Source organism: Cyrtonyx montezumae, unplaced genomic scaffold, assembly GCF_038088225.1.
Source record: "Cyrtonyx montezumae isolate F1298 unplaced genomic scaffold, pur_monq_1.0 scaffold_14, whole genome shotgun sequence".
In the NCBI taxonomy this organism is placed as follows: Eukaryota; Metazoa; Chordata; class Aves; order Galliformes; family Odontophoridae; genus Cyrtonyx; species Cyrtonyx montezumae.
Genome location: NW_027071870.1, coordinates 1,821,928 through 1,849,713, shown reverse-complemented (window position 1 = coordinate 1,849,713; position 27,786 = coordinate 1,821,928). Strand labels below are relative to the sequence as shown.

Sequence of the window (27,786 nt, the reverse complement as noted above, 5' to 3'; positions counted from 1 at the left end):
GACAGTGCATCCAATGCACAATACAATAAAAAGAGAAGGCCCATCCCAGCAGATTTTCCAAGCAATTTCCAAAAGCTCATATCTCTTCATTGACTCCTCAGATGCATTAAAAATCAATCTTTATGAGTTAAAGTTATTTCCAGCCCTAGAGAAGTGCTGAAGACAATTTTCCAATTATTTTGTTATTTTTGTAGTATTTTCTCATTTCTGATATTTCTGTCAAAAGGATTTCCAGAGTAAGCTTGTCACTTTTCTGACATTTTGCTAAATAAAATACATGCTTTATTTTCACATGCACAAGAGGATCGGAGTAGTCAAAAATTGGATTTTTTTTTTTTTTTAATGTCTCTAACCAGCTGAGGTCACTTGGGCTATGCCCAGCTGAAGCACAGCAGTCCTTCGGGGAACAGCAAGGCAGGGAGGTTAAAAGGGTTAAAGTCTTGAAACACAACCCCTCTAGGAGTGACCCTACCCCAAGCTATAGGAGCAGAAGTAATCTGAACTGCCACTGAATTTCAGTCAGAATGATTGTTTTTACTCCACATGTGCAGGGGCATTTTACACTTTCATAATTTAATCCCAGTTTTAAAAATAGTTTGAATTTTCCTTTAGGTGCAGGTCCAGGAGTCAGGCTGAACATCTGAACAAAATCAAGTTCAGCTGAAATGTGTATGTTCAAAAAATAGGGAATGAACATGGAGGAGGTTAAGTGTGTACCTCACATTTCACGTCATGATTTTTAAATGAGTCTCATGATGAGAGGAGGGAATAGAAGACATTGAGCCAAGGGTCACTTGTATTCTCAGAAACAAGATCCCAAATCTCATTGTGCCATTCACAGCATCTCACCCTGAACCAGGAGCCCTGGTAGTCTTTCATTATAAGAACCTGTGGAGTGACTTTAAAATATATTCCAAAATAATCATAAAAAACAACTTGGGACAGAACATATATCTGCTGTGGAGCTCTAGAACATGTGTAGAGTAATAGCTCTATATATATTTGTCTGTCAATAAGAAGTTTCACTTAGCTGAGAGAAGAGATGATATTGCTTAAGAAGTGTCCACAATACAATTAAGATGGCTGAATTGCCACTGGAGTCTAAAATGAGAGTTTCACTGGATATTGTGTTTAAATAAAGAGGAGGGTTGCTAGATGCCACAGCTGGATTAAATCTACAATTCATGCAGTCCTTCCCTTCATACGTATCTGAGCGTTGTAGATATATTTAATTCTTTAATGTGTCTGGTTAAAAAAGCCCTGAGCTGTGTGGATTTCACTGAAAGGTAAGTGGTCATTATGCTGACCAAAGGGTGTGCCCTTCTCTGAGCTTTCAATTTTGGGGTCTGTGCTTATATTCTACAAGCTAGCTGCCTGTGAAATGCTGCACAACACTGATGAGAAATGGAGAAGCAGGAAAACAGAAGGTTTTTATTAACAAAAGGAGTTTCTAACCAAGTAGTTAACCCTGTATTATTTGGACTGCTGTACTCTTCAGGTGAACTAAAGCACACAGCTGGCCACTTCTGCTCAGGCTTCTATATGAGGATAATGTCTCTTCTCTTCTGAAGGGATGCATGAAATAGTGTCTTAAATGTAATTACTTACAGCCAACAACAACTGCCCCTCACGTTTCTGTAACAGCCATAGTTTCACACTGGCTTCCATCTCCCTGCCCTCTGACTGCACTCCTGAGCAAAGAGCATGCTCAGGATGGATTTGTTCTGCCTGGATACTGAAACCAAGGAGCTGAAAACGGTTTTAGTGAGGGGGAGGAGGGGGGACGGCTGCAGCCATACAGGGCTTTCAGAGGGCTGGACAGATACTGTACTTCCCAACAGCTGCACTGCATCAAGGCAAACCACAAAATAGTTTTGCAGCTACTCCCCAGAGCACAGTGGAAACAAAAGTCAGACAAGGCTGTTAGGGGTGTTGCTTTTTAATGGTGGAAGGCAGGAGACAGGAAGGAAAGAACAAAACACTGCGGCAATACACCACTGTGTATAGGCTGCTGTAAATGTATAGGTAGCTGGCAGCAACTTGTAACATCAGGTGTTACTCGTTTGCTGTGACTCAGACACAGAGTTTACAGGATGGAATAAATGGAGCAGTCAGTTACAGTACCAAACTACCAATATGGGCATCAGCAAATGTAAAAGAATATCTGAAGATATAAACCATGTTGATTATTCAAACTCTGGAAAAAAAAAAAATCACTGAATTTACTGGTTACTCCAGATTAAAACTAGTGCACATGAGGAAGCCTTTTCAGTTCCTTTTCAGAAAACTGATGTCAGTTATTTGGTATTTATTCTCCTTCTCATACAGTTCATGAAAATATAGCTCTTGTAGTAAAAAAAATGTGCCTTGATTTTCTGTGCCTTTAGCTATTTAGATGCTCAAGTACTAACGAGAGGGTTAAGAAAAATAACTCCTCCCCAAGACCTAAAAAACTGTAGCTGAAATTGTAAGAATGTCTGAGCCGCCCGTCTCCCTCCCTGCCCCCATTCTTCAGACTGTACTTAACTTACATAAACTATTTGGGTTGGAAAACATTCCTTAGGTCTATTCTGACTCATGATTTCTCTGCCACTTTAAAATCCTTAAAACACCAAGTAAATCATCAAGAATTTCATTCTACCTAATTTGATAGAGAAAAAAAAAAAAAACTAAAGAGGCAGCTCCTCAGTTTCCCAGCACAGAGAGCTCAGTCCAAAGCCACTGTATTGGGCGATGGCTGCTGCTGCATTACGCAGGGGCTCATTCCTGGATTTCCAAATTACAAAGCCAGATGCAGAACCAACTTCATGGAACTCCCACTTCTCATTCCAACATTTTTTTCTACTTTTTTTTTTTTAACAAGTTTTGGAATCAGACCATCAAAATGTAGCCCTTGACCAGTGCAGAAAAAAAGACAGGTAATTTCATATAAAAAACAAAAGAAAATTGATGGTGTAACAGAGAGCACTGCTCTGGTATTGATACTACAGTAAAACTGTCATCTCTTTAGGATTAACACATGTTTACTTACCAAACAGTTCCACAAAGAACAGATGTAGGCTCTCTTCTCAAAAAGAGCACAACAAATTTCTACAGTTAAATGGATTTAGATGGAAACAGGTATTGACCCAAGCATACAAATCAAATCAGTAGTTAAAGACATGGTTGCACTGAAACTGTTTATGGCATTGTCAACAAGCACACGTTCAGTTCACCTAAAATGCAAACTAACACAATTTACCTTATCTTTTAAAGGAATGGGAATCAAGTAATCTCATTTTCTTACATTTATCACAGATTTCTTAATCTCGCTCAGGGACACTGCAGTTCAGCCAGTGCCAGGTCCCCTGTTAAACCACAGGTATCACAGTATTACTTGTAATCTCATATGCAAAGACTAGGAAAGACTGATAGGGCTCCACATTTCATTTGCTAATTAGTGTGACTGTAGAGTATTTTAGCTCAAGTATGCTGTGTGCCATCCTGTGTTAGTCTCTTCTCACTGGTGACAGGTGACAGAACAAGGGGAAATGGCCTCATGTTGGGTCAGGGGAGGTTTAGTTTGGATAGCAGGAAAAACTTCTTTACAGAAGGGGTTGTTAAGCACTGGAATAGGCTCCCCAGGGAGGTGTTTGAGTCACCACCCCTTTATGTGTTAAAGATCCATTTGGATGTGATGCTCCAGGACATGATTTAGCAGTGGGTTGTTAAGAATTTGGGTAGTACAGTTTGGTTGCAGTGGGACTTGATGATCTGGAAAGTCTTTTCCAACCTGAGCAATTCTATGATTCTGTGAAAGGTTGCATGGTGTAGTAAAGTAACTATTATAATTGCTCATTGAAGAGATACACATGAGCTCAAAGGAAAGAAAGAGAATGATCTCCTCTACCGCCTGGAGGAATTCAGACCACTTCCCATCCAGGGCCTGCAGCTCTCTGTTATCCCAGCTACAGGGATATCTCACACAGAACAACCCAAACATCATGTGGGAAGTGATGCCCATTTCACACATCTGTGCCCGTGCCTGCTGGCACTGCTCCTTGTTTCTCTCACAGCTGGCACAGCCAACTGCAGCTTCAGGCCCATCAAGGGAGAGGCAAATGTTCAGCAGACATCTCACAAAGCTCACCTGAGAGAGCATATACAGTGTCCAGCTCATTACACACTGCTGTGCAGTCTGGAAAGGATATATGAATCCAGATCAGCTAGAACACTATGGATTATGGGACAAGTCCCAGAACACTTACTCATTATGGGGCAAGTTCAGTAACAATGAACTTAGTTCATGTGCTGCTTTCTTAAAAAGGTTTGATCTGTAGAGCTGAATCTTGAGAACAGATTATATCATATATACATGCAGTATATCTGGAACATAGAAAGATTAACTTCGACCATCTCCTGCCCTCAGTTATAGTAATTCTGTATTTTTTCCCACACTTTTTTCTTCTATCCTTGCACTGAAATGCAAGATGTGTTTGCACTCTGCCTACCCAGTAGCTTCCGTAAATCTCTGATCATCATGATCATATAGTGAAACTGTTGTTAGCTGGCTCTTTGTAACCACCTATTTAGTTGAAATTAGGGCTTGAAGATGAGGGCTTCCTGTTTGCTCTGGTTCTTTTACAGCCTTACTGACAGGTAACATTTGTACAAATGACTAGTTATAGCCCATTTCTGGCCAGCTCTTTAAGTACTTGTAAGAAACAGAGACTAGCTAGAGCATAGCCACTCTGCTGTGGTTCAAAGTTAGCATCTCAGGTTGTCAGAACCATCATCAGCCACAAATTTGCCTCCAAAATCTCCTTAGAACTGACAACCATATCTCTGGTCATCAAGATGGAGTCTCCCACATTTGTGGTTATGCCAACTCAGTGATAAATAAGGCCTAGTACTCTGCTTACAAATGATTCCTAGACAAGATCACATACAACATGGGCAAGCAATCTAACAGAAACGTGCAGGTGATGACTGAAGGATCATTCTTGAAGTATTAACTACTTAGTGGGACATATTTCTCACATGTATTTAGAGCTGAGTGGATAAACTCAACACTAAAGGCTCAGGCTGGTATTAGAGAGAGCTATCACTTCTACTTGTGCCAAAATATTAACATTTCCATGTCAGTTGAAGGTAAAGCAGGACTGACTAAAGGAAGAATGTTTAGCACCATTGTTGAACTTCCTATCTTCAAAGTCCTAAGCCAGCATGAAGCTATTAGTATGCATCACACATCTGTAAGTCATGTAAATGAAGGCTCTTAGAGGCATCCTGGAGGGGAAGAAGCAGAAATCCAGGAGGTAAATTGCCAGACGTTTACAGGTAAATTTGTGGCTTCACATGAAGCTAAATGCTTGAGTGCTGGCTTTGTGGCCAACACAGTCATGCTGCCTTTTTATATTACTTGTTTGCAAATACTTCATTTGTTGCATGAAATTCAGAAGTTATCTGAAGACTTTATAAGCCTTTGAAATGAGGAGATCTGAGCTCTGTTAAGTTGGCAAATAGTGGCTGTAGCTAACTATTCTGAGTCTCCTGGCAGTATTAATGACCTGAAATCTGAATACTGGGGTATGTGGCGGGTTTATCTTGCAAATTATTAAACAAATTTCTAACAAAATTTGATTAACTGTTAAGCAAAGCTGTGGAAAGTGAAATAACAACATGAGTTGAAAGCTAAGAGCAGAGAACTATGAAACTAATACCGCAGGGAGTGAATGCAAAGGTGCTCATTGCTTCACTCAGTCTAATTTTGGCAAAGATGTTGAAAATGAGAGCCAAATTCCTGTCATTTTTAGTGGCGTGATTCTTGCACCAAGGAAGCTCCCTGGTGTGCTGTGGCAGATTTCCCCGTGTGTGAATGCAATTGTTGTTTAGTTCTGGATCTCTGATAGGCGAGCCTCTCTCCTTCTCAGGCTTTTGTTTAGGAACAATTGATACTTTGGTGAAATATGAACTGAGCATGTGCTGAACCTCACCTTCTGAGGCTATCCAGACTATCCGGTTTGCAACCCCAAGCTATTCTGTGGGAGCATTGTGCTACAGGGAGACTGAGTAGGGAATCCATGTAGCTCTTGCATTTGAATCCTGCAGCACAGCATTTCCTTCTAATGCATGCTCTTCTTTACATGACCTGTGGGTTACCCCAGAGCAGGACAACCCGTTTGTTAGTGCCATAGCCCAACTCTTCACCACCACCTGTCCTACAGGGCAGCACAGCATCATGTCCACCACACTAGGTTCCCAACACTGTGTCTAACACAAAACCTGCTAGATTCCTGAAGTGAATCCACTGAGATTTCCTAGTGTTTCAGGACTGGGGTCTGCATGCACACAGAAACTTCACCAAGGCACCTCACTTCTTAATCATTATTTCTGAAATGCCTAACACTGTAAAAATGGAGTAACTATGTTAGCATATACAAAACAGCGAAAATAGGAAAATGCATTTTTCATCTTGAGGCATTCTCTGTAAATCTTATCCATGATTCAACCCCTGTTGAATCATGGCCTGAACCACTGATTGATCACCTGAGGTGAGCACTGAGTCAGCCACAGGAGCACAGGTGAAGGCAATTCATCTGTGTGACCAGAAGGGATGGAGTCTAGCTCTACCTCTCCCAGACCCCATTTAAGGGCTGACCAGCACTGGGGAGAGGTCTCTTGTTGGAGATCCCTCCCCTGTGGAGTCCTGGGTGAGCCTTGACCATTAATGACAGGTGAGCTTTTCTTTATTTATGGGTTGTCTGTATACCATCCACCTCCCTTATTTTCTGTGGGAACTATTCTTTTGGGCTATTCACCCTACAACATCTCATTTCATGTCACAAAACAAAAAGTACTTTACAAATGAAAGTATTTTTCCCTTGTGTCTGCTTAGTAAAATCATGATCAGCTTGGACAGTTGTACTATTCTCATGTGCCACCTGCTCAGTAATAGAGATTCCAAAGATATGGTCCTACCTTTATCAGCCCCATGAGTATACCTGACAAATACATTAGTTTTTCATGGCATTCATGAAGAACTTCCGTGGCAGTTTAAGACAAAAAAAAAAGTACAAAGTGAATCTGAAAAAGTATACTGGAAAATAATATTATTTTAAATACACAGCTTCAATACTGATACATTTGTAAACAATGAATGGACGCAATTGGCTTTTTTGTTTAAAGAATACACATTTCTTTCAGTAGTGTTATTTAGTTTTGTTTTATTTTCCAAGTACTTTGAATCCTAAGAGTTGCCCTATGAGGTTAAATCAGGGGTATACCTAGTGCAGTGATCTATCAATAGCAGATATTTGGGGGGGGGGATAAAGGTAAAAGAAATTATATTTTATTAAAATGTTCCTACTGCCTCATGGTGCAGCAACCACACAAGACTCAATTCTTACCTTTCAGTTTGCTCTTCTCACAGATTCAATGACTCCAGCTATTCTTTCATTAACATGTCAAATATATATTTTTTTAAATTCATAACCTGTGAAAAGAATGAAGTACACACAAGGCTATGTATTAATTTAACAAGTCAGGGATTAGCAACCACTTTCAAATAATGTAGGAGAGAGAATGGAGAGATACCACTCTTTCCAAGTTGTCAGCATTTACTAAAAAGGAAAGATAAATGCTAAGAACGAATTCTGTGCTGAATAGTGTCAGCAACAGTTAGCAAATAGATTTTTGGTCTGAAGGCATGACAGGTTTCAGTAACAGAATGCAGACATTTCTCAGTGCTTGCTCACTGCTTTCACTTATAGTGTGCTGCAGTAGGAATGAAGGAAGAAGACACAAAGATTCTGCAATGGCAGGTAGGTAGAGGGCAAAATCAGCAGCTCCAAGAAGGAAAGGCTGCAGAGTGAGTTGGAAACTCCATTTTTGTATGCAGGCTGGGCTGGGGCTAGCACCAGCATAGGCGGATTTTTATTTGGTTGATGTTTACACAGCAGGGAGCTGAGCCTGGTGAGATAAAGCAGTGCAGATGATCATAGCATCATTAAGGTGGGAAAAGACCATTAAGATCATCTGGTTCAACTGTCATCTCATCACTGCTATCCCCACTGACCCATGTCCCTACGTGGGGACAATGTGGCAGGGCAATCTGGCAGAAGAGAGGAGCTGAGGTTTGTAGGATGAATGATACATATGTCTGTAGGGTCTATTAGTTTCCCTGCTCATCAAATCATGCAAATGTGTGGTTTTTTTATTTTTACAAAACTGCATGCCATCACAAGTGAACAATGACATACTAATTCATATTAAAAGCTTTTAACAAGGCACAAACATCTTTAAAAATGCTTCTAGGAAGGGTCATCATACTCTATGCCTATTGGTTCTACCACTTAAAAAAGGAACGCTGTGGTATACAAGTAACTATGGGACTTGCAAGATACTGCACTTAGGTGACCCTTACAGGAGTAATTGTGTCTGCAGAGATTGCACGTTTCTCTCTGTGTGAGATGAGTGTATGTCTCAAGTCCTTGTATTGGATGGTCTAAGATATCTTCCTAGTCTGCAGCAGGATGTCTTGCTTGACTTTTCACTGAATGAGAAAGTTGTGGGAAAAGACATCCCAAAGTAATCAGCATTCAGATGATTTTCCCCTGCGTCCCTTCTCCAGAATGAGTTCTAACCACACATAAAACACAACAGACGTCTGTCCGTAGCTGTTGTAGGAGATGAAAGCATTTCAGACACATGCAGAATGATTTTTTTTCCTGTGAGATGACAAAGGGTGAGAAGTTTTGAAGTCAGGGAAAAGCGTGGACTGACAGGGCTATGCTGTTCCTGAGTCTTGCTAAAACTGGGTGTCACCTCAACTTTCAAAGCAGCATTCAGATGTATTTGGAAGCTACACCCACTGCCTGTGGGAATTCAGCTGTCTCTAAAGTCAGCTTTAGAGATGCACATTGCATGAAACAAGCCTTCACTTGCACTGCTGCTTATGTTAGACTGTCAGCATGCATACCAAGCCATGTCTATATAATGAAGGATCAGGGAGGCGCTTCCTTCACTGAAAAGGATTTCTTTCTATTAAAGTTATGTACTCATTCTTGTAGCTGGAAATTCTCTCTCGATACGGAAAACTACCATCTAGTCATGTTCAGTGTTACTCAGAACGTAAAGAAAAAAAGACTGATTATTTTTCTATCAGCTGTAAACAGTGTGTACTTTTTTAAATCATTTTTTTTTCTAGAAGTGAAACAAACATTTTCACTAGTTCTTTTCAAGGCAAGGTTCCAATGATTTGGCAGTCTCCTATGATGTTGCCTGTGAGATTTTGAACGCTATAGTAAGCATATCAAGTAATAACTAGAGCTTTATCTGACATCCTCCAGGACCTTTTGTGCAAATACGTTTTCACAAAAACCAAATACAGCCAATGATCCTGTTGTTTTCAGCTACTCTACTGATATCTCTATTATATTTTCCAGCACTTCTTTTATTTGTACTTCTGAGTCCTAAACCTTATCAGTTCCAAACCTGTCAAGAATATGAAGGAATGGATCTATAAACATCTCCTACAGGTGATTTACCACATTTTCTTTTTTTTTTTTTTCCTGTCAGCAATAGAAAGAAATTAAGAAATTCTGGAAGTCCTCAGAAGTTGAGGTCTCTGTTGCTGCCAGTTCACAGTGCTATGCCATAAAGATGCAACAGAACTTTTACAATTCTATTATTTTACCACCATTTCAACAATGTGCTGTTTAACAACAGTACAATCTTAGTATATGAGAACACACCAATTGAGAGTTTTGCCAGCTTATTTGAAGCCTCATTAATATTTGTGCTCATATAGGGAAAGGATTCACACCAGCATCACCTTAGCTCGCTTTTACTGGAATTCACTGTGACTGATGATTGTTTTAAAAGGACTAACAGCCTCGATATTATTTTGTCTTCCATTCTTTGATGGGAATCATGTGTCCATACGCCAAAATTCCTGTGTTGGAAAATGGAATGATGGTCAAAGCAAACAAGAAAATCAAAATGTTTATGATACAGCTTCATTCATGTGACGATTTTCAAGCTTCTGAGGCTTGCAGCTATAATGATCAGTGGCCTGGCTCTGCTACTTCTGAAGTCAGTGGGAGTTTCTATTCTATTATCTGATTGAAAACAGAATCAGAGTTGTGTGGAGGGCTTTTTATAACAGCTGTGTAGACTTATGCTTGATTAAATGGAATGGAGGTGAAGACCAAACAGTCTTAAAATTGTTTTTAAAATAATTTTTCAGATGTAAATTAGTCTAATCTTTAATTATCATTTTAATTATTATAATAATTGTATATCATATAGTTACTTAACAGGATAATAGTGTTATAAACCAATAGACTGAGCTGATAATAGTTTGTGTCCTGAGCTTACTTAAGCCTGATTAACTGGTTTGACCATAGCAAATATAAACTCAATCTTCTATAAATATGTGGACTAAAACTTTTGTTTTGACCTCCTCAGTTCCTAATTATGTAATCTTTGAGGAACAATAGAGAAAAAAGAAAAAATGAATAAAAAGTGTACATTTTAAATAAGTACATAGGACATAGAAAGCTCAATGACTGTGACTGCAGAAGTCATCCATTGGAGGAGGACAAGATATCTCGGTTTCATTGAAACAGCTTTGAGTAATCCTCTTTTTATTTTTTTTGTCTTAATTTAAATATAACTGAGAAAAAATTTTAATTAAATTTGACCACTGATCCCTTTAATAGTATTCCTCCATGCACTGCTGAGGTGCAACTCTTTCCTCTGCCTACTAGCAGCTCCTTGAGAATCCATGAGCATTGTCCTTGCTGTGAACAATGAATGATGATTTAAGTGTTCACGTCACCCAGGGAACAGGAATTAAAGGCAGCAGCTGCTATAGCTGTTCATGTAGAACCTATTTATTTCTCATTAAAGGTCAATTTGATGGACTATCATCTAAAGTCATTTTAGATGATTCTGAAATAACTGTCTTAGAATATCCAGGAGGTCAGTGGTTATGTGTTATTTGCACAAAGGACAACATTCCTGCTTTCATACCTTCAAGTGGCACTGTATAAATTCACTCTAAATGCTCATACACCGGTCCAAATAATGACTGTGTCATGCTCTTAGATCTCTATATGTTTCTAGCTGCACAAGAGGATGATGAGCTGCTTTGTTACTCATCGTTTATGGCTATGTATTTGGGCATGTATCCATTATCTGAATGAATGTGTGAAGCTTTGTGTTGGAATAGATGCTAAGAAACCAAAAACTAATTGCACCACCCACAAACACTGTTGCTGTCCATTCATATCATCCTGAAGTGAACTGGGTTGTGAGAGTGTGCAAGACCCAGCTACCCAACCTGAGCTATGAGGTTTGGGAAGAGTCTAAAAAGATGCAGATACCGTCCTTGAGTTCTGGCAGTGTTTCACACATTCTTGTAATATAGTACTAGCCTAAGAGTATTAAACTGTCTGGATGGATGAATGGCTAATAAATTTGGAAAGGGTACTCAGGGCAAATGGTTCCCAGTGTAGGTACTGGAAACAGTTATAGCTTAAAGAATTTTAGGTCTGTGTTCTTGTGAACTGTTCCAAATAATAAGAAACAAATCTGCTTTGACATTACCTGGAGAGTCATTTCTTTAAGGGCTTGGCTTAACAAAAAACTTCCAGAGATAATTTTTTATAATCATTTGTCTCAGTTTTAATTATGCCACAGGCATTACTGGCTTCAGTGTGAAATAGTTCCTTTAAATACATGTGATGCAAAGGGAAAAGGAGTTCTCAGATTTCCTTGGTAAAGTCACCTGATCAAATCACTTCTGCTCTGTTGATGGCTCCAAAAGCTGTAATATTACTTTTGTTAATTCAGGAGTAGAGATAAAATGAGTTTCCTCTTTTCTCTTCCTAAATTTCTTCAAAAATAAGGAAAAACACTATGGATGTGTGTTAGATAAGAGAATGTCCAGTGGCTCCATAGGTTGTGAAAGTCCACCACTGTTACGTCAAAGCTGCCAGTCCTACAGAACATCAGGTATGCTTTTTTTCAGCATAGGAGACCTACATGGGGAAAGAGTCATACCAGCTGGCCAACTCCAACTCCTTTTTTTCTTTCTTCTAGGTAAGGGCTAGAACTTGTTGTAGCACACCAAAAACGTATCTTTTGAAGTCTGAGAAACTATAAGGGATTGTATCAATAGCTTTTGTGCTTTGCTGAGCTTCTGGCTATATCTCAATCTTGGCCCTTTGCTTTTTGGTAGTAGTTGCAATACCATATGTCCTGAAGAGGTTTTTTTGTTTTTTTTTTTTTTGGGGGGGGGGGGATGGGAGAGGAGGTGGAGAGAGGGAGATATCATTTTCCTGTGTGAAATACGAGGGGAAGGATGGAGGGAAATGGTGGTATACTTTGGTTTGAGCAGGATGCGTGTCCATGTTCTTGTACCTCCACAGAATTCCATTAGCAGAGAAGGGCTATTGTTTCCTGATTTAAGTAGGCAAGAAGTAGTTACTTGACATTATACAAACACAATTAGAACAGACTTCATCACAAAATAGTCTGAATATCATTACAACCAGGCAATGAATGTCGGGCTGATGCAACAGAGACAGAATTCGTTGGACCAAATGAAGAAAAACTGGTTATTTCCGAGTCAGGAAATACTCATTCTTGGAATCAAGCTGCAGCACTTGAGTCTAATTTCAGTCATCATCTTGTTTGAAGCCCACCGAGTAATTTTAGTTTTACGTGAACTTCGAAGCAGCTCGCTTCGCTTCCCGCCTTAGCTTTACGTCCTATTTGCTCTTAACTGCCACAATTCACATCGAAGAAACACTGAATGAGTACCGTTCAAGCGGTACGCTTTTATTACAGCCTCCGTACCGCCGCGCTCAGATCTTCCTCGTTGGATCCCCTTTCGCGAATGCTCCGTCTCAGCCTCATCGCAGGGCTGCATTGAGCCGAGCATCCCGCGGGGTGAACTGCGGGAACGACCACCACCCGTCTGAGGGCCAGCCGCCCGCGCCGCCACCCACACCCGCGGGGTGGAGCTGGGGGAGGGAAGCGGGCCGCCACGCCTCCTCACCCCCTCCACCGGGATGGGCGACCCCAAGTGACTGCGGGCCCACCCCCACCCCGGAAGGCAGAAGCTAGACGTGGCGAGATCGCGGGTGTCGGCCGCGCGGGTGGGGGGGGGGCTGCGGGGTGCCCTCCCTCCTCCGGCGCCGCAGAGCGGCCGTGGGGCTGCCGGCCCGTAGTTGTGCGGCGCTGAGGACGCGGGGGCACCGCTGCCCCGTGCCATGCGCTGCGGGGCCGGGATGGGGAAGGCGCGGCGTCGTGCCCGCGGGGACCTCCGCGTGGAGGGCGAACCGCCGCAAAGGGCAAGGAAAAGTGGGGGGTGTGGGGGTGCAGCCGCCCCAGGTCCTGGACAGCTCCCGCTCCGACAGTTATGGGAGCGACGTCCCGGTGCTGCCCGGCGCGGCCAGCAAAGCAGGGCGAGGGGCGGGGAACGTCTGTAAAAAAAAATAAAAAAATAAAATCAGACGGCGAGTCAGATTTTCCTTCCGAAAGCCTCAAAGTGTCCACGTCCTCAAAGCATGGAACCAATTTAGCGCCGCCGCCGCCTTCCTATTCCCTCCCTCTTTCCACCCCCCCCGACCCCGCAGCCGAGCAGCGCGGGGCTGGGGCTGGTGAGCACGTGACAGCGCTGGGAGCCGCGCGGGCCCCGCGCGCCCATTGGCTGCAGCTCCGCCGGTGCCTCGCAGCCGCGGGACCCTCCTGCGGTATAAATAGGGCGGAGCGGGACTTGATTAATTTAGCATCCCGGGCAGCAGGTTTCTGCTAAGTTTGGAGTTACTCCTCGCGACTGTATGCCTGCGTCCTGCAGGTAATAGCCAACCACGTCCGGGGGCTCTGCAACACAAGGAGTCTGCATGTCTAGCAAGTAGACATGCTCAGCTTTGTGGATACGCGGATTTTGTTGCTGCTCGCAGTAACTTCATACCTAGCAACAAGCCAACGTAAGTGCTTTCCGCTTGTTCGCGGCATGGGAGGCGGCAGGGGGTGGCTATCCCGCTCTGAGCGCTCCGGAGACCCTCTGTAAAGCTGCCACCTCCGTCTCAGAGCGGCGCCTCTAGTTCAGAGCTACCAACGCACGGGAAAAGGCCGAGAGATAACACCCTCCCGCTCCAACAACAACAAAAAGAAAGAAAGTCACAGAAGATGGGCTCGCATCCTAAGGAGAACGCTAAGCCCTAATTGAGTTGCAGAGCCATAAAGCTCAGGAGCCCGCACGCACCCACTCCGCGCTCCCCGGAGCGGGCGCGGCTCGCCCCGTCCCTCTGCGGCTTTGTGCCGCTCCGCCGCCCGCAGCGCTGTGTGGCGCCGCCTGCCGGCCGAGCGCGGAGCGGCCGCGGAGCCTGCTCCGAAGGGTGGGGGATCCCCGCCGTCCTGCTGAGAGGGGGAGGCATTACGAGGCGGGAGAGGAGCGGACGAGCGGGGATATCAGCTCTAGCGGGAGATTTTAAAGGGTTCCTCCCGCGCTGTGCTGCGGGAGAAGCACAGTCCCTTACAGTGCGCGGAGAGGGTCGTTCCCCCCTCCTCCTCCGCGCGGGGAGAAGGGCGCCTCTTTCCCCGCTTTCCGCTGTGCGGCACTCAGGGAAGCGCTGTCCCAACCGCCCCCGCGTCGAATAAGTCGCTTTGCGGGATGGGATGGCTGGCTGCGTTATCCCAACACAGCCCCACCGCGCTGCCGCGGCTGCTTCCAGGCGTGGGCTGCCCCGTGGCCGAGGACCGAGAGCCGCGGCGGGACCGTGCCCGGCGGGGGGACCCTGGTTGAGGCGCTCCGGGACGCCCCCGGCCCCTCTCCTCCCCCTGGCGGCAGTAGGAGCGGCTCCGCCGGAGCCCTTTGCCCCCCTGAGGGGGCTCCGCTCGGAGTCCAACCCCTGTGCCACCATCACCTGGAAGCAGCCGCTTTTTGCACCTTGCGTTGTTGGTATAGGCAGTCTGCAATCCGCCGTAGTGCTGCTTAGTGATGTTCTGCGCTACGCTGCTGCCTTTTTTTGTAGCGTGAGCCGTTTGAACGTGTTGTGATCCTGCGTTGCTCAAGTGACACTTTATAGGGGGGAGGTATGTCCAAAATCCTGTGAGTTACATCTCAGGTCATTGGCATTTGAACCTGTGAGGTGGTTCTAAGTTTCAGCCAAAATAGATGTTCACTGCTTGAAATTCAGAAAACAGACTTTGGAAATGGCTTTCTCCAACTAATTGGCAAAAGCATCCTTTGTAGTAAGTAGCATACAAAGAAAGCTACTTGCCATTTGGTGGCTGACAGCTTCACGCAGTTCCCTGCTCTACACAGAGATGTTTTACTGGAAATATAGGAACTAGACATGCTTAAATGTCCTCCACAGGAGTAAGAGGGGCCACTTATGTTGGTGTTTAAATATACCCCTTCCAATTAATATCTTCACATATCATGTCTGGGTTCATTCAGCTGTTGAATGCGCATGTGAGAATGAGTGGTGTGTTTTTGCTTTTTTTGAGATACGTACTTCTGAGCACGTTTAGAGCAGGATTTTAGGAAACATCTGTTGCTTAATTACATTAAGGAATCTGCTTTGACTTGGGAAAATATAATGAACTTGGCCGTGTGGGTTCACACAGTTTGATATAATGTCATGAAGGGAAAACTTGCATTAAGAAAATTGACAAAAATCACGTTTTTATTTAAAAGCATTGAAGTGTAAACCTTTTAAAGCAATAGAATCCACATTCTAATTATCTCTTCCTTTTTCTTTCCCTTCCTTCTGCAGATGTGAGTGAGGTCAGTATGATTTTTTTTTTATTTTTTATTTTTAATGAAGTAGTTAACACTCAACATCCACTAACAAGCTAGATTACTTCATCAGGACAGTACCATGAAGTAACCTTAGTTCCCAAGGTGACCCTGGGAAGATACCAGTCCTGAAGGGACTGCCTAGAAATGTACCCACCCCAATTTGTGCAGTGGGCTGGCCTTTTTGAGGGACTGCCTTCATAGGTGCAAAGACCATGAGGAGAAATAACAGAGCAGTGGGGTTTGGACATCATACCTGGCAGTTTGGGTTGGAGAAGGCCAGTCTTCTAGGCTAAATTTCATTGCGTGGAATGATTATGAGAGAACTCAGGTGTGATTTTCATTTATGTTATATCTGTAGGCTATAATAAGTATAAAATTGCCATCCTTCAGTAGAAGGTTCTAATGTAGGTGCATATATCTTCACTATATAATAAACTCCTAGCCTTGCTAGTAATTTAAAAAAGCATAGGGCATACTTAAATATAGGGTACTGGCAGAAATTGTAGGTTTGTAAGAAGATGAACTTAAGTTTGTACATTCTGTTATTTTTTTTTTAAAGGGATAATTTGTGTCTTTTTTTCTAATTCTCTTCCTTTTCTCTTCCAGGCATCTGCAGGGCAGAAGGTAAGCAGCTTCCTTTTTTTTTTTTTTTTTGTCTGGAGATGCAGATGACATGAAATATTACTCTGCTCAGGAATATTTTGGGAAGTATTGGATGACAAAATTGACTAAATTCATTATTTCTCGGTTTTCACTGAGATGAGTAAGAACTGAAAAGGAGAAAATGAATGCAATAACTTAGCAAAATGGTAAATTCAAATTTTGGATTTAAGCTTCTTTATCCAAGAGCAGAACTAAATATACCAAGAACCCAGCTTCATCAAGGAAGGGTTCTTGTTCAACAATCCCTTTGGTTCAACCCCTTTGGAAGAGTTTAATGAATTGAGGAGTACAGCAGTATCCATACGGATCTGAAAGGTTAAGTAGATACCATTTTACTTTAAAGAGTCTCAGTTGTTTAAATAGCAGACAGTTATTCAGTAGAGAACAAAACAAACTGTGCAAGTACTTCTGTGCTGTGATACTTCAATTGACATGGTGATGATGGTAATTTACCTGTTTCTTGTTCACGTTGATGTCAAAAAATATGCTGTGGAAAATAAATATGGCACTTATCTATGCAGTTTATTTCCCTGTTTTCATGTACACCAATCATTCTTAATGTATCTCTTTCCTCGTATTGTCCTGGAAAATTTCCATGGTAACTTGTTAAGTTTTGTTTTCTTAAGGTCTATTTTCTTCCTTTCTTTCTAGGGCCCAAGAGGAGACAAAGGGCCACAGGGAGAAAGGGTAAGGAAACAGATTGATATTAATTTGTTTGTGGTCTTTGAGCAGTTGTTGGAAGATCAGTAGGAAAAACCTAGGTTTAGAAATTAATGAGATTAATGTACTTGGTATAAGCTTGCAAATACAATTTAAATAAACAGAAATCAAATTATCTATGTACAAATGCTATTCCTGGCAATACCTCACCAACCTTACTATGGTTATTGATCAGATGTGATTTGGTTTGGAGAACAGCCTAGCTCTGCAAGTGATGGTTTGAAAAACTTTTTTTTAGCTGCACACAGTGGAAATAGAGCATGAAAAGGCAGAAGATAAAGTTGTCACATGAGGAATGCAGTCTTTGAATAGGATAGTATAAAGGGAAGCTCTTTACATAAAACCCAAATAGACAAGGATAGCTTTGAGGATCATTCAGTACCTGTATTTCCAAAGGTAGCTTGAAAAAGCTCTCCTGATGATAGCTATTAAAGATAGCAGGTATTGTGCTGTTGAAGTTTATTATAAATGTAGCCAAGGATGAAAGTGGTTGGATGCTTTAAGTGTGGTGTCCATGCACATTGCTGATACTTGCTTTTCTGATTTGTTTCTGCATTGCTGCTACTTTTCATAAAGTTGTATTCTGAAATTCGTGTGCTTATATGAGCAGTGTGTGGTTATCATGTATTTTTTTGTATCATCTTCTGAAAATAAAAATGCCTGTTACTAATAGGAAGCTACTGAAGGTTTCCTCAGTTTTAGTATGCTGACAAACACAATGAGAACTACTAGGAAGTGTGTATCTATATGGTCAACTGGATGTTTGCCTTGGACTACTGTTGATTAAATCTGTTTAATGTGAGGAGATGCTGTCTTCAGAATGAAATATATAAGCCTAATTCTGCTGCTTTTGAAATCTAAGATTTTAATTATGGATTTTGTGTAGGTCAAATCAGATCCCTCATATCAAATACTGTGATAGCAAACCTTTAACAGCTTTGTGCATTGAGGATGGTAGTGCATAAAGGCAAATATTCAGGACTGAATACATATCATTTCAAGTTTCTGTAGGTGTGGTTATGACAGTGATAGCAGAGTGATATTAAGAAAGCCTGTAGAAAGCAATGTTTTGTTGTAGTCAGATTTGCAATTTTAGCAGTAAATAATCCGAAGTGGCATTTGACTTGTACTGGATCTTTGTTAGTTTGTAACAGTAGGGCTGACCTGCCAATCCCCAGTTTGTCTGGGAAAGTTTTTTAGCTCTTGGCTAGCAGCATCTGTCAGGCGGTGTGGGTCCACATGGGTAACCTGGTCTTTATGGGTACAGGCTTTGGTTGCTTCTCAGTTTGGAGGTCAGTAGCACAGATCCAATATTACCCTTGTAAATCTTCTGAAAAATGGTACTACAGTGTATTTCTTAAGTGGAAAGGCAGTATAAATGCAGGCTATGGTTATTTTCTGACATTAGTCAAATATGGAGTCTGCTTGTAAAGCAGTGCTACAGTATGAGTTGTAGGTACCTGCTGTCTCTCATTGCTGCAGAGTTTTCATGAGCAATTTCTAATGTTAACTTTATAATCCTCATTCTGCCTCTAGGGTCCACCAGGTCCACCAGGCAGAGATGGTGAGGATGGTCCACCAGGTCCTCCAGGCCCCCCTGGTCCTCCAGGTCTTGGCGGAGTAAGACATCCAAACTTTTTATTACTGAAATTGATAATCTCTCTTTTGTGACAACAAAAGACTAAAGCCATATTTATTGGGAAACACTGACACTGAACTGGAGAGCAGAGGAAGCATTCTTGTGTGATTGGCGTGAGATTTGTGGTCTGAGTTCCAGTGAAATTCTCTTTAGGATCTGTATTTGACGACTTTGGATTCTATATTAAACAGAGATGTGCATAAGAGCAAATCAACCCTGTTAATTAGCATTAGATTTGTGCCATCATAATGTGTTATGGGTTAGGATTCAACTCAATGAAGCCTGTGCTGTTAAATGGATGGGCTGTTGTGTTCAAGAGAAAGCAACTGTACTGGAATAAGCTGGAGAAAAGTACCCCTGAACTTAAAGTCCGTACTTAGAAGTTGGCACCGTTCTTCCTTTAGAACTTTTTGTATGTATCTATCTTAAGTGGACAGATATATATATATATATATATATATATATATATACTTTCTGCACAAGCATTCTGAAGAATGCTGGCTTTAACTCTTTGCTTGACATCAGGCTGAGAACATGAAGGCAGTGGTTCTTTTCATGTTATAAATCCTCCTGCATGGAAGAATACACTTACCTTCAGTATGAATAGCTACAATTTATTTTTGTTTTAGCAGACCCGAACTGTTTTTATTAGTTTTTCTTATTTTAATATGCTGATAAAAAAAAAAAAAAAGCAAGAGAAGGATTTTTGATTGCGTTGCATATAACTTTTCTCTATTTTAGTGAAGAAAGCTGGATATGTGTTTGTCTATACAACTTTCACTGACTGAAAGGTGAAAAATCCAGCACAGTGTTTCTAAGCCTTCATGTTCTACAGATCTTTTTGAAGCTGATAGAACCACTTCATCCGATAGTCTGTCAGGGATGGACTATAAATTCTACGTAATTACTTTTGTCATTGGAAATGACACAGAATTATTTAAAAGATTCAAGACTGTTTTCAATTTTTTAATGGGCATTGAGCCTACATATTTCAAAGCCTGAATGTCTCTCCTGGGTAGATAGTTGAGGGCAGTGTGTGAGAGGGCCTTGCTACTGAAATCATGTCTTTCTGGAAACAAGTGAATAGAAATGTATTTGTAGTAGGATCATGTTTACTGAGTTTTAAGTACCTTGCTTCAACGTATTGTCTAGCAAATCGGATAGTGGATGAGGGTATAGATAGATATATAGATATATATTATATCTATAGATAGAATGAGGGTTATCAATACTTTTTGAAGTAAGAACTGTAGTGATTCTTGTTTCAAATTTTTGTCACCTACAGAATTTTGCTGCTCAATATGATCCATCTAAAGCGGCTGACTTTGGCCCCGGACCTATGGCAAGTATATGATTTAGCACTTGGTAACTTGCATAAACATGTATTTAGGTATACTACACCTATATTAACTCAAAGCACAGTTTTAAAATTGGCATTTTGGTCATATATGTGGAGTCAGGTTGTATACTGATCTCTAGATAGAGCACAATGTGTGGTGTCTGACAGCAGTCTTAGGTCTTCATTCTCAGCTTGGATATAGCACTACTGGGTCTTGTGTTTTAATTCGCATCACGCTTTTATGAATTGGTAAATATCATAATCTAATTTCAGCACATCTACTTTGATACAGTGTACTTTACCTGTGTTGAGACAGAAGAAGTCTGTTTTAGGAACTGGATTAACTGTAGAGATACTGACTACAGCAGACATTTACCTAGAAAGTAACACAGTATCTCTAGTCCAGTCGGTGACCATTTTTTCTCCCAAAGGCTGTACAGCTCTTTTGGCATCCTTGCACTGCACATATTTGGTAGAACATCAACTGCAGCAATTGATTCTGGCCAATTGAAAGCTAGCACTTGCTATCTAGGATCTGTCGTTCTGTGGTTCTATGACTTGCAACTACTAAGCTATTGTGAGGAGCAATCTTTACCAGTTACTGTAAATGCTGACATCTAAAGAGTCTGCTGCCTCTCTATCCAAATTTCTAACCCTTGCTGATGTCAGCAAGTATTTTTCAGTGCATGTATATAGCAAAGTTGTGGGTTAAATTTGCCTCATCACAAATATTACAGTGAGTCTGATGGTGGGTGAACAGCAGGATGAAGACTGCCCAGGATTATTCTGATTCAAGTACTTGTTTCTGTTCCTAAAAATAGCATAGTAGATTAATTTTTGAAAATACATTTACATCCATTTAGATGATTAAAAATTATCCTGCTTTCCTATAGTTATTAAGATTGGCCTTTGATGTCTGACAATGTAGATGACCATTTGGAGAGTCACAACTCTAAGCTCCAGTGTTCTACTGGATGAGAGCTCACTGACAGAGAAGGCAGTAAATTCTACTTTCTATGAGGAATTTTCAACTTCTATAAAGAAAATCTGAGACTGTGAAAACAGAAAAGAAGGGAAAACAATTAGATTCATAGGGCTTATGCAGTATAGATGATTCAAACTGTCTAGAAGCAAGTTTGTAGTAGTTTATGGACTAGAACGTGTGTACACTTTTATATATATAGCCTTTTACTTCATTAGCTTTCCAAACTGACGTGTGAACTTCCCAGTTCCTAGTAACACTGTCATTTATGCACATTTGTTTTCCTTTTTTCCTCTCTACCTTTTAAATTATCATTTTTTCCAATATATCCTCTCAAAAGTTATGACAAAATTGATAGTCCCCAAAATGCAGCCTTTCTTAATAAGTCATTATGACCTTTAAACTCTGGAAGCTCATGCTCAAAAGCCTCTATGCAGAGGTGTGAGCCAGCATGTGAAAGCACTTGTTAATGAGCTACAGTAGAATGAGAGGCCTGATCACAGGGTTCTTAGACATAATGGTACGTTCTTAATCATCTCACAGGATTCACTGGCATCAGATCAGTTTATATTTGGGCTGCCTTTGCAAATTCATACAGATCTCTTAACTTCTTCAACTTAGTTTTGAACATTGCACACTGAAATTTACCATTTTTATCAGAATTTTAGGAACGTCAGAAAACTAGTATTACAGGTGAGTTTATGTAGTAGTGTTTGGTTGTTTGTTTTTTTCAATTATTTCTTTCCTCCCTAGGGTTTAATGGGACCTAGAGGCCCACCTGGAGCATCTGGACCTCCTGTAAGTGCAGTCAATGTTAATTAATCAGTAGAAGGACTTTTTTTTATATACCTATAATATCACAAAATAGCCTGTTCAATAGCAGAATGTCCATTCTTGTCTAGGGTCCTCCTGGGTTTCAAGGTGTTCCTGGTGAGCCTGGTGAACCTGGTCAAACAGTAAGTACAGATTTCACATATAGACATTATTAGTATTAGGAATAAAATGCATAGGTAGGCTAGTAATGCTTAGGCCTGCTACTCCCATCCATTTGCTTACACTTGAATGTTTGAACTGGATATTCCTGTTACAGAAACAGAGATGAACATTCATGTTCACTCCTTCAGATTTGAAACTCACAGAGCCCAAAGACAATTGGTGTGTAAGGACCTTGAGTTAGTTCAGGCTCTTGCTATGTTATACTGAGGTCAGAAACCAGGGAAGAAGCTCACCTTGCTTGACATAATACTCAGTCTGTTTTTAACAGGGCCCCCAAGGTCCTCGTGGTCCCCCTGGTCCTCCAGGAAAGGCTGGTGAAGATGTAAGTTGTTTTTCGTCTCTTTTAGGGCTATGATGCAACTCTAACATTAAGTTGTTGTTAAGCTAAGCATTCTATTGACCATCACTTATACATTGTTCTGTAATATTTGATGGAATAAATAAGCCCCTGAAGTAATTATTTAATTGTACAAAAGATGCTGTCTGGAAAAATGAGTAACCTTAAAATCTCTCCAAATACATGGTTTGGTTCACCGAACATAAGGAAAGGGAAGCTCCTGACTTCTCTGTTTATTAAAAGAAATCTTTCCTGTATTTTCTTTTTTAAAAAAGCTTTTTGTTCTTTTATGAAATGAGCCTTCCCTCTTAGTGCATTTTTACTGCATTTTTTAGGGTCACCCTGGTAAACCTGGAAGACCTGGTGAGAGAGGTGTTGCTGGTCCTCAGGTAAGTAGTGATTTACTGTCTATTATTTGAGGTAGTACTCATATCAATGAAACCTCTAATGGTATTTCTGAATTGCTCTCCATAAACAATCCATTAATATTCTTCACATGGATTCATCAATATTTGTTTCATTTCTTACCTTCCAAGGATATCGTGTAGTTGTTGTTTTGTTCCCTGCCCCTCCCTCCTCACCCCTCTTTACTAGCAACAGAGGTAAAATAAGATGCTAAAATAGCTGTGGTGTCACAGGTCAATTAATGACATTCCTGGGATTCAGAACTGGAAAATAAGTTGATTGTTGTTAGACCTTGAACAATTCTGATCCTGGGAGGTTTGGGAGTGGGCTGTGTTCTTCACTTGAGTGAGTGAGACCCCAATCTACTTATTAATATTAATGAAAGACTTATGTTTTTTCTTTATTTTTTAACTGTGTATAACATGAGAGACAGTCATTCACCTTCTATGTGTTTTTAGGGTGCTCGTGGTTTCCCTGGAACTCCTGGGCTGCCTGGCTTCAAGGGAATTAGGGTGAGTATGTGTGTACTTCTTCCCTGAATAGTTAACTGACAGTACTTCAGTGTACTGAAAACCCCTAAAAATCCCCTCGAAGTTAAGAGTATATATTCTGAATGCTTTAATATATTTGAAGTTTTGAATATTACCTGGCAAAACAGAATACGTAGTTTGTATATAGCATTTAGTGAGAAAGTACATATTTAACATTTAATTTTCTACTCAATATAGGGGCATAATGGTCTGGATGGTCAAAAGGGACAACCTGGTACTCCTGGCACCAAGGTAAAGATGAGATCTGAAAATACAGGATGCATTTGTAGCACTTTCTAGGGAAATACATATGTGATCTTCTCCAGCTGATCTTCTGTGTTGTCACTGAATATTGCCCAGCTGCAATAATCCAGAAGTCAGCAGCTCCATCAGGACAAAATATGTGAGGCTCAAGATGAGAAATTAAGCTGGGGCCTTTTTCTTGAGTCCTCAGTCAAGTAATAACTGTTAATGAGTAAGAGCAGCAGAACTAGGCTCCTAATAATTGGCTTTCTCTGCCTTTCATGGTATGTAATTGAGGTTTGAGTGTGTTTTTTTTTTCTTTCCTAAAGCATATTAAAATGAGAATCTAATCCATCTAGAAAGCTCTGCTGTGTAAGACATGCTTTAGTGTAAGGCTTTCTGCTAGAACTTCGGATAAATGGAGTGCTCTTCTGAGTTAAGGCTGCTTGATCTTCAGACTTCTTTCTTTCTGTCTTCCTCAGCTTAGTGCATATTAGAACACTGCTTAAGTTTTTCTTAAACGTGGTGTAGAAGCATATTTAGCAAGCTCTTCCTTTCCATTTCTTCATCACTCCATTCCACTTCAGTGCCTACATGCAATGTTCTTAAAAAAACACTACTGCTTTTTTTGGGTTGTAGGAAGTTTTAATGCTGGTGATTCATTCACAGTAGGTCTGCATTCAAAAACTTCTAATGTAACAATTCAAGGGTAGAATTCTAATCCTCATTATTGCTTGTTTACAAGAGCACTACTTGCTTATAGAGTTATTTACTGTTGCATGGTATTTTTCAATATCACTGCAACTTGTTAAGCTCCAGAAAAAGTTTGGTAATGAGATAGATTGGACAGAGCTCTTGCTATTGTTGGAGACTAAAAGTGGATGAAGTAAATTATTAAATGAAGCAACAGTTATTAGGAATGTTAACTGACTAAAAACACGAGTATAATGTGATTTAACTGTGATTAAGGCAAAAACTTCTACAGTTTGCAGCATTTAAGGCTTGATGCATTCAAATATGCTCTGGATACTGCTCCTCTGGAGCACACTTTGTCACTGTAGGCCAGTCTAGACAAACTGTGGACTTACTGAGAACTCCAAATACTGAAGGGAGATAAGTCATGTTTTAGTGGTTGTCACTTATATCAATATTATTGGTCCTAAGAATTTGACTCAGGTATTTCTGTCTTATTTTTAGTCATTTATCAGTACAGACTAGGAATTTTGTTGCCTTAACTGAAGGCAAAAGAAATTATCATTTTCTTTCCCCTCTAGCTAAAGAAAAAGCTGTTGTTTGATCTGAATTGGTAGTTGACTGTTCTCTAGCCCTATCTCATAGGTGTGTGCTACAGAGCAAATATAACAGAATGAAGAAAGGGAGTAAAGAAAGGCAAGTGAACTAATTTGCTCCAGGCCTTCTCTTTTAAGAGGATTTCAGCTGGCTTTGCTCCAGTATATAATGGAATGGTCACAGTCTCTGCACCATTAGGATCCCATGTCTGCTGTATCACTCACACCACCATATAAAATAACAGCACAACAATAGGACACAGGAACTGAGTATCTCCTCTTTAGCTGGCTTTGTGCTGTCAATCCATGAAATCCAGTGAGTAACTTAACCATGTGAATTTTTTCTTTCATAGGGAGAACCTGGTGCCCCTGGTGAAAATGGTACCCCCGGACAACCTGTAAGTATCTAGTGCTGCTGTGGGAAATCTGATAGGTATGGCTCAGTCAGCATTTGGCCAATTACTTTCATCAGTGGCAGTCCAGCTGGCTAGACACTGTAATGTAATAATGCATGAATATTTGAAACAGAATTGCCTGGATGCAGTCCACTTCACATAGGGACTTAGCAAATGAAAAAATCTGTATGTCTTCATTTAGTGAACAGGTCTAAGCGAGTTAATTTTTTCTCAGGGTGCTCGCGGTCTCCCTGGTGAGAGAGGAAGAGTAGGTGCCCCTGGACCAGCTGTAAGTAGTTTTCCATCTGTTGGTACTATTGACCAGCCACTTACTGTGGCTTTCTCTGATCTTTGACTCTTTCCAATCTGTACTTACTATGTTCTCTGCTTTCAGGGTGCTCGTGGGAGTGATGGCAGTGCTGGCCCCACTGGACCTGCAGTAAGTTTCATTTTTGATCTGTGACAACTTAGCTCCATTAGGCCTTATGCCTATCTTTCCTTTCATAGAGGACTTTTCAGGCCTCAAAGATGTTGATTGTGTGGATGTTTTAAACACAGGTCTTTGTTGCTTAATGCATCATCACAAAAGAGGATCTAAAACTGTAAGCCCTTTGCAGACAATGTGCTGTGATCCTTGGGATTTATTTTAAACATCTATATTTACGGGACAAAATATTTTCTCATTTATTCTGGTAAAATCATTGTAAAAAAAGCTGGTGAACAAAATCCTTATTTGTACCAGTTTAACAGATGAATTCTTATCCCAAAACTAAAGATGGTACCTTTTAACAGGTAGATTTCATGCCTATGTTGCAAATGTCTAATATTATGTAGATTCTAAAGGTATATATTCACTCTAGGATGCACGTTTACACCTGCAATATAAATTTACCCTTTTTAATGGAGTTAGTGTTACTACAACACACCGCTTTACTAAACCTCATTTATTTAAGTGGCATAAACGTCTGTAAAAGCATGTAGTTTCAAAGATGCAAAAAAGAAAAAAATCAGAAATAGACCAGAACAGCTTTTACTTCCTGCCTTCAAAATGTACATCAGTAATGTAGCCATACTTGGTTCTCTCGACTTTACCAGAAGTTGATTCTAATGCTCCTTGTCACAGCAAGTGTCTGCCATCCTTCAGCAGAGCAGAGATGTTAGCAGAGGTTTGGATTTCACTCCAGTCCTCCCATACAGGGCATCTAAAAATATATGATTAAGCATTTAAAATGCAGACAAATAGATACCTTAGCCAAGATCTGATGTTATTCTTTGTAGAAGAAGCAAACTGCTTTGGCTGTGTTGAAGGTAAATGAGCTACCATAGGAAAAATATGCTGGTTCTGGTGGCTGCACAGAGGTGTTACACTGACTGGACAGCAACAGAAACTTGCATTGGGTTTTGATGTCCATACCAGTCAAGTTATTTCACACATATTTAGGTCATCATGTTGCAAGCATCCTGTATAGCATTTTTTTTTTGAGCTAGAACAAAAATATTGTTGTTCTTCTTTGCCTCTGGGAATTTAAAATGTATAAAGGGTCACCATGGTGAAAAATCAGAACATTTGTATTTTCATAGGTATTTTACAGGGCACTTGATCTTTTTCTTTGCTTGTGCAAAAACAGTGAGAGTGCCACATACCCATTTATCAAATGCCAGAAGCCACTTCCTCTTTACCTTTGTCGGCTCACCTGTTCTATTCCTTTGGATCTATGTGGCAGTTATACCATAGGTATAAGCTCACAAAAGTAGATATCGATCCCCAGTTGCTATGAATGAGTTTTGTTTTATTATTAACCAAGGAATAACTATCCCTTTGTATTACTATGCATTAAAGACTGATGGGCTATGAATCCATTAATACACCTTCTCTTTTGGTGTCTGCATACTGTGCACTAGGAAACTTGTCCCATCATAATAATAAATATTTTAGTAATCACTAGATGCAGTAGGTTCAGTAGAAGGCTTTGGCAGCTGAAATGCTGTTGCCTTTGCCATAAAAGAAGTTTAAGCATGTACTGACTGCCTCAAACTGTACTTTTGTTACCTCTGCCTATCCTCTGTTCATTCTTCAAGTGTTTGGCTTCATTGCTTAATTCATGCATTTTTCAGATACACAACAAGTGTTTTTCAGCATTAACCTCACTCTCAACTCTTTGTAATGAACCAAACCTGTCTGTTTGGAGTTGCAAAAAGGAAATAATATTCCAATGTGTAGAAATGATTAAGTAAAAGGGCATTTATTTTTTAATCTCTTTATTTCACTAAAATTCTTGTCGTCACTTTGCTTAAGTGCTTCTCTTTGGTTTCATAGGGCCCCATTGGTGCTGCTGGTCCTCCAGGCTTCCCAGGTGCTCCTGGTGCTAAGGTATGAATATCTACTTCTACAGGTACATTTGATGGTGAATACAAAATACATTAACTAGTATTAGGTAGGCAGCAG

The 27,786-nt window shown here is 40.7% G+C and overlaps 1 protein-coding gene across 1 annotated transcript in view; it reads left to right on the top strand.

Moving 5' to 3' along the window:
* Positions 1 to 13,796: 13,796 nt before the first annotated feature.
* COL1A2 (collagen type I alpha 2 chain) overlaps positions 13,797 to 27,786 on the top strand; it is a 37,432-nt gene continuing 23,442 nt past the window's right edge. The window contains exons 1-16 of the mRNA XM_065731285.1: positions 13,797 to 13,982; positions 15,777 to 15,787; positions 16,409 to 16,426; positions 17,117 to 17,152; positions 18,722 to 18,805; positions 20,110 to 20,166; positions 21,899 to 21,943; positions 22,048 to 22,101; positions 22,410 to 22,463; positions 22,814 to 22,867; positions 23,342 to 23,395; positions 23,612 to 23,665; positions 25,299 to 25,343; positions 25,576 to 25,629; positions 25,735 to 25,779; positions 27,658 to 27,711. Of these exons, the coding sequence (XP_065587357.1) occupies positions 13,913 to 13,982; positions 15,777 to 15,787; positions 16,409 to 16,426; positions 17,117 to 17,152; positions 18,722 to 18,805; positions 20,110 to 20,166; positions 21,899 to 21,943; positions 22,048 to 22,101; positions 22,410 to 22,463; positions 22,814 to 22,867; positions 23,342 to 23,395; positions 23,612 to 23,665; positions 25,299 to 25,343; positions 25,576 to 25,629; positions 25,735 to 25,779; positions 27,658 to 27,711 (789 nt within the window). The 5' untranslated portion in view covers positions 13,797 to 13,912. The remainder of the gene's footprint in view (positions 13,983 to 15,776; positions 15,788 to 16,408; positions 16,427 to 17,116; positions 17,153 to 18,721; positions 18,806 to 20,109; positions 20,167 to 21,898; positions 21,944 to 22,047; positions 22,102 to 22,409; positions 22,464 to 22,813; positions 22,868 to 23,341; positions 23,396 to 23,611; positions 23,666 to 25,298; positions 25,344 to 25,575; positions 25,630 to 25,734; positions 25,780 to 27,657; positions 27,712 to 27,786) is intronic.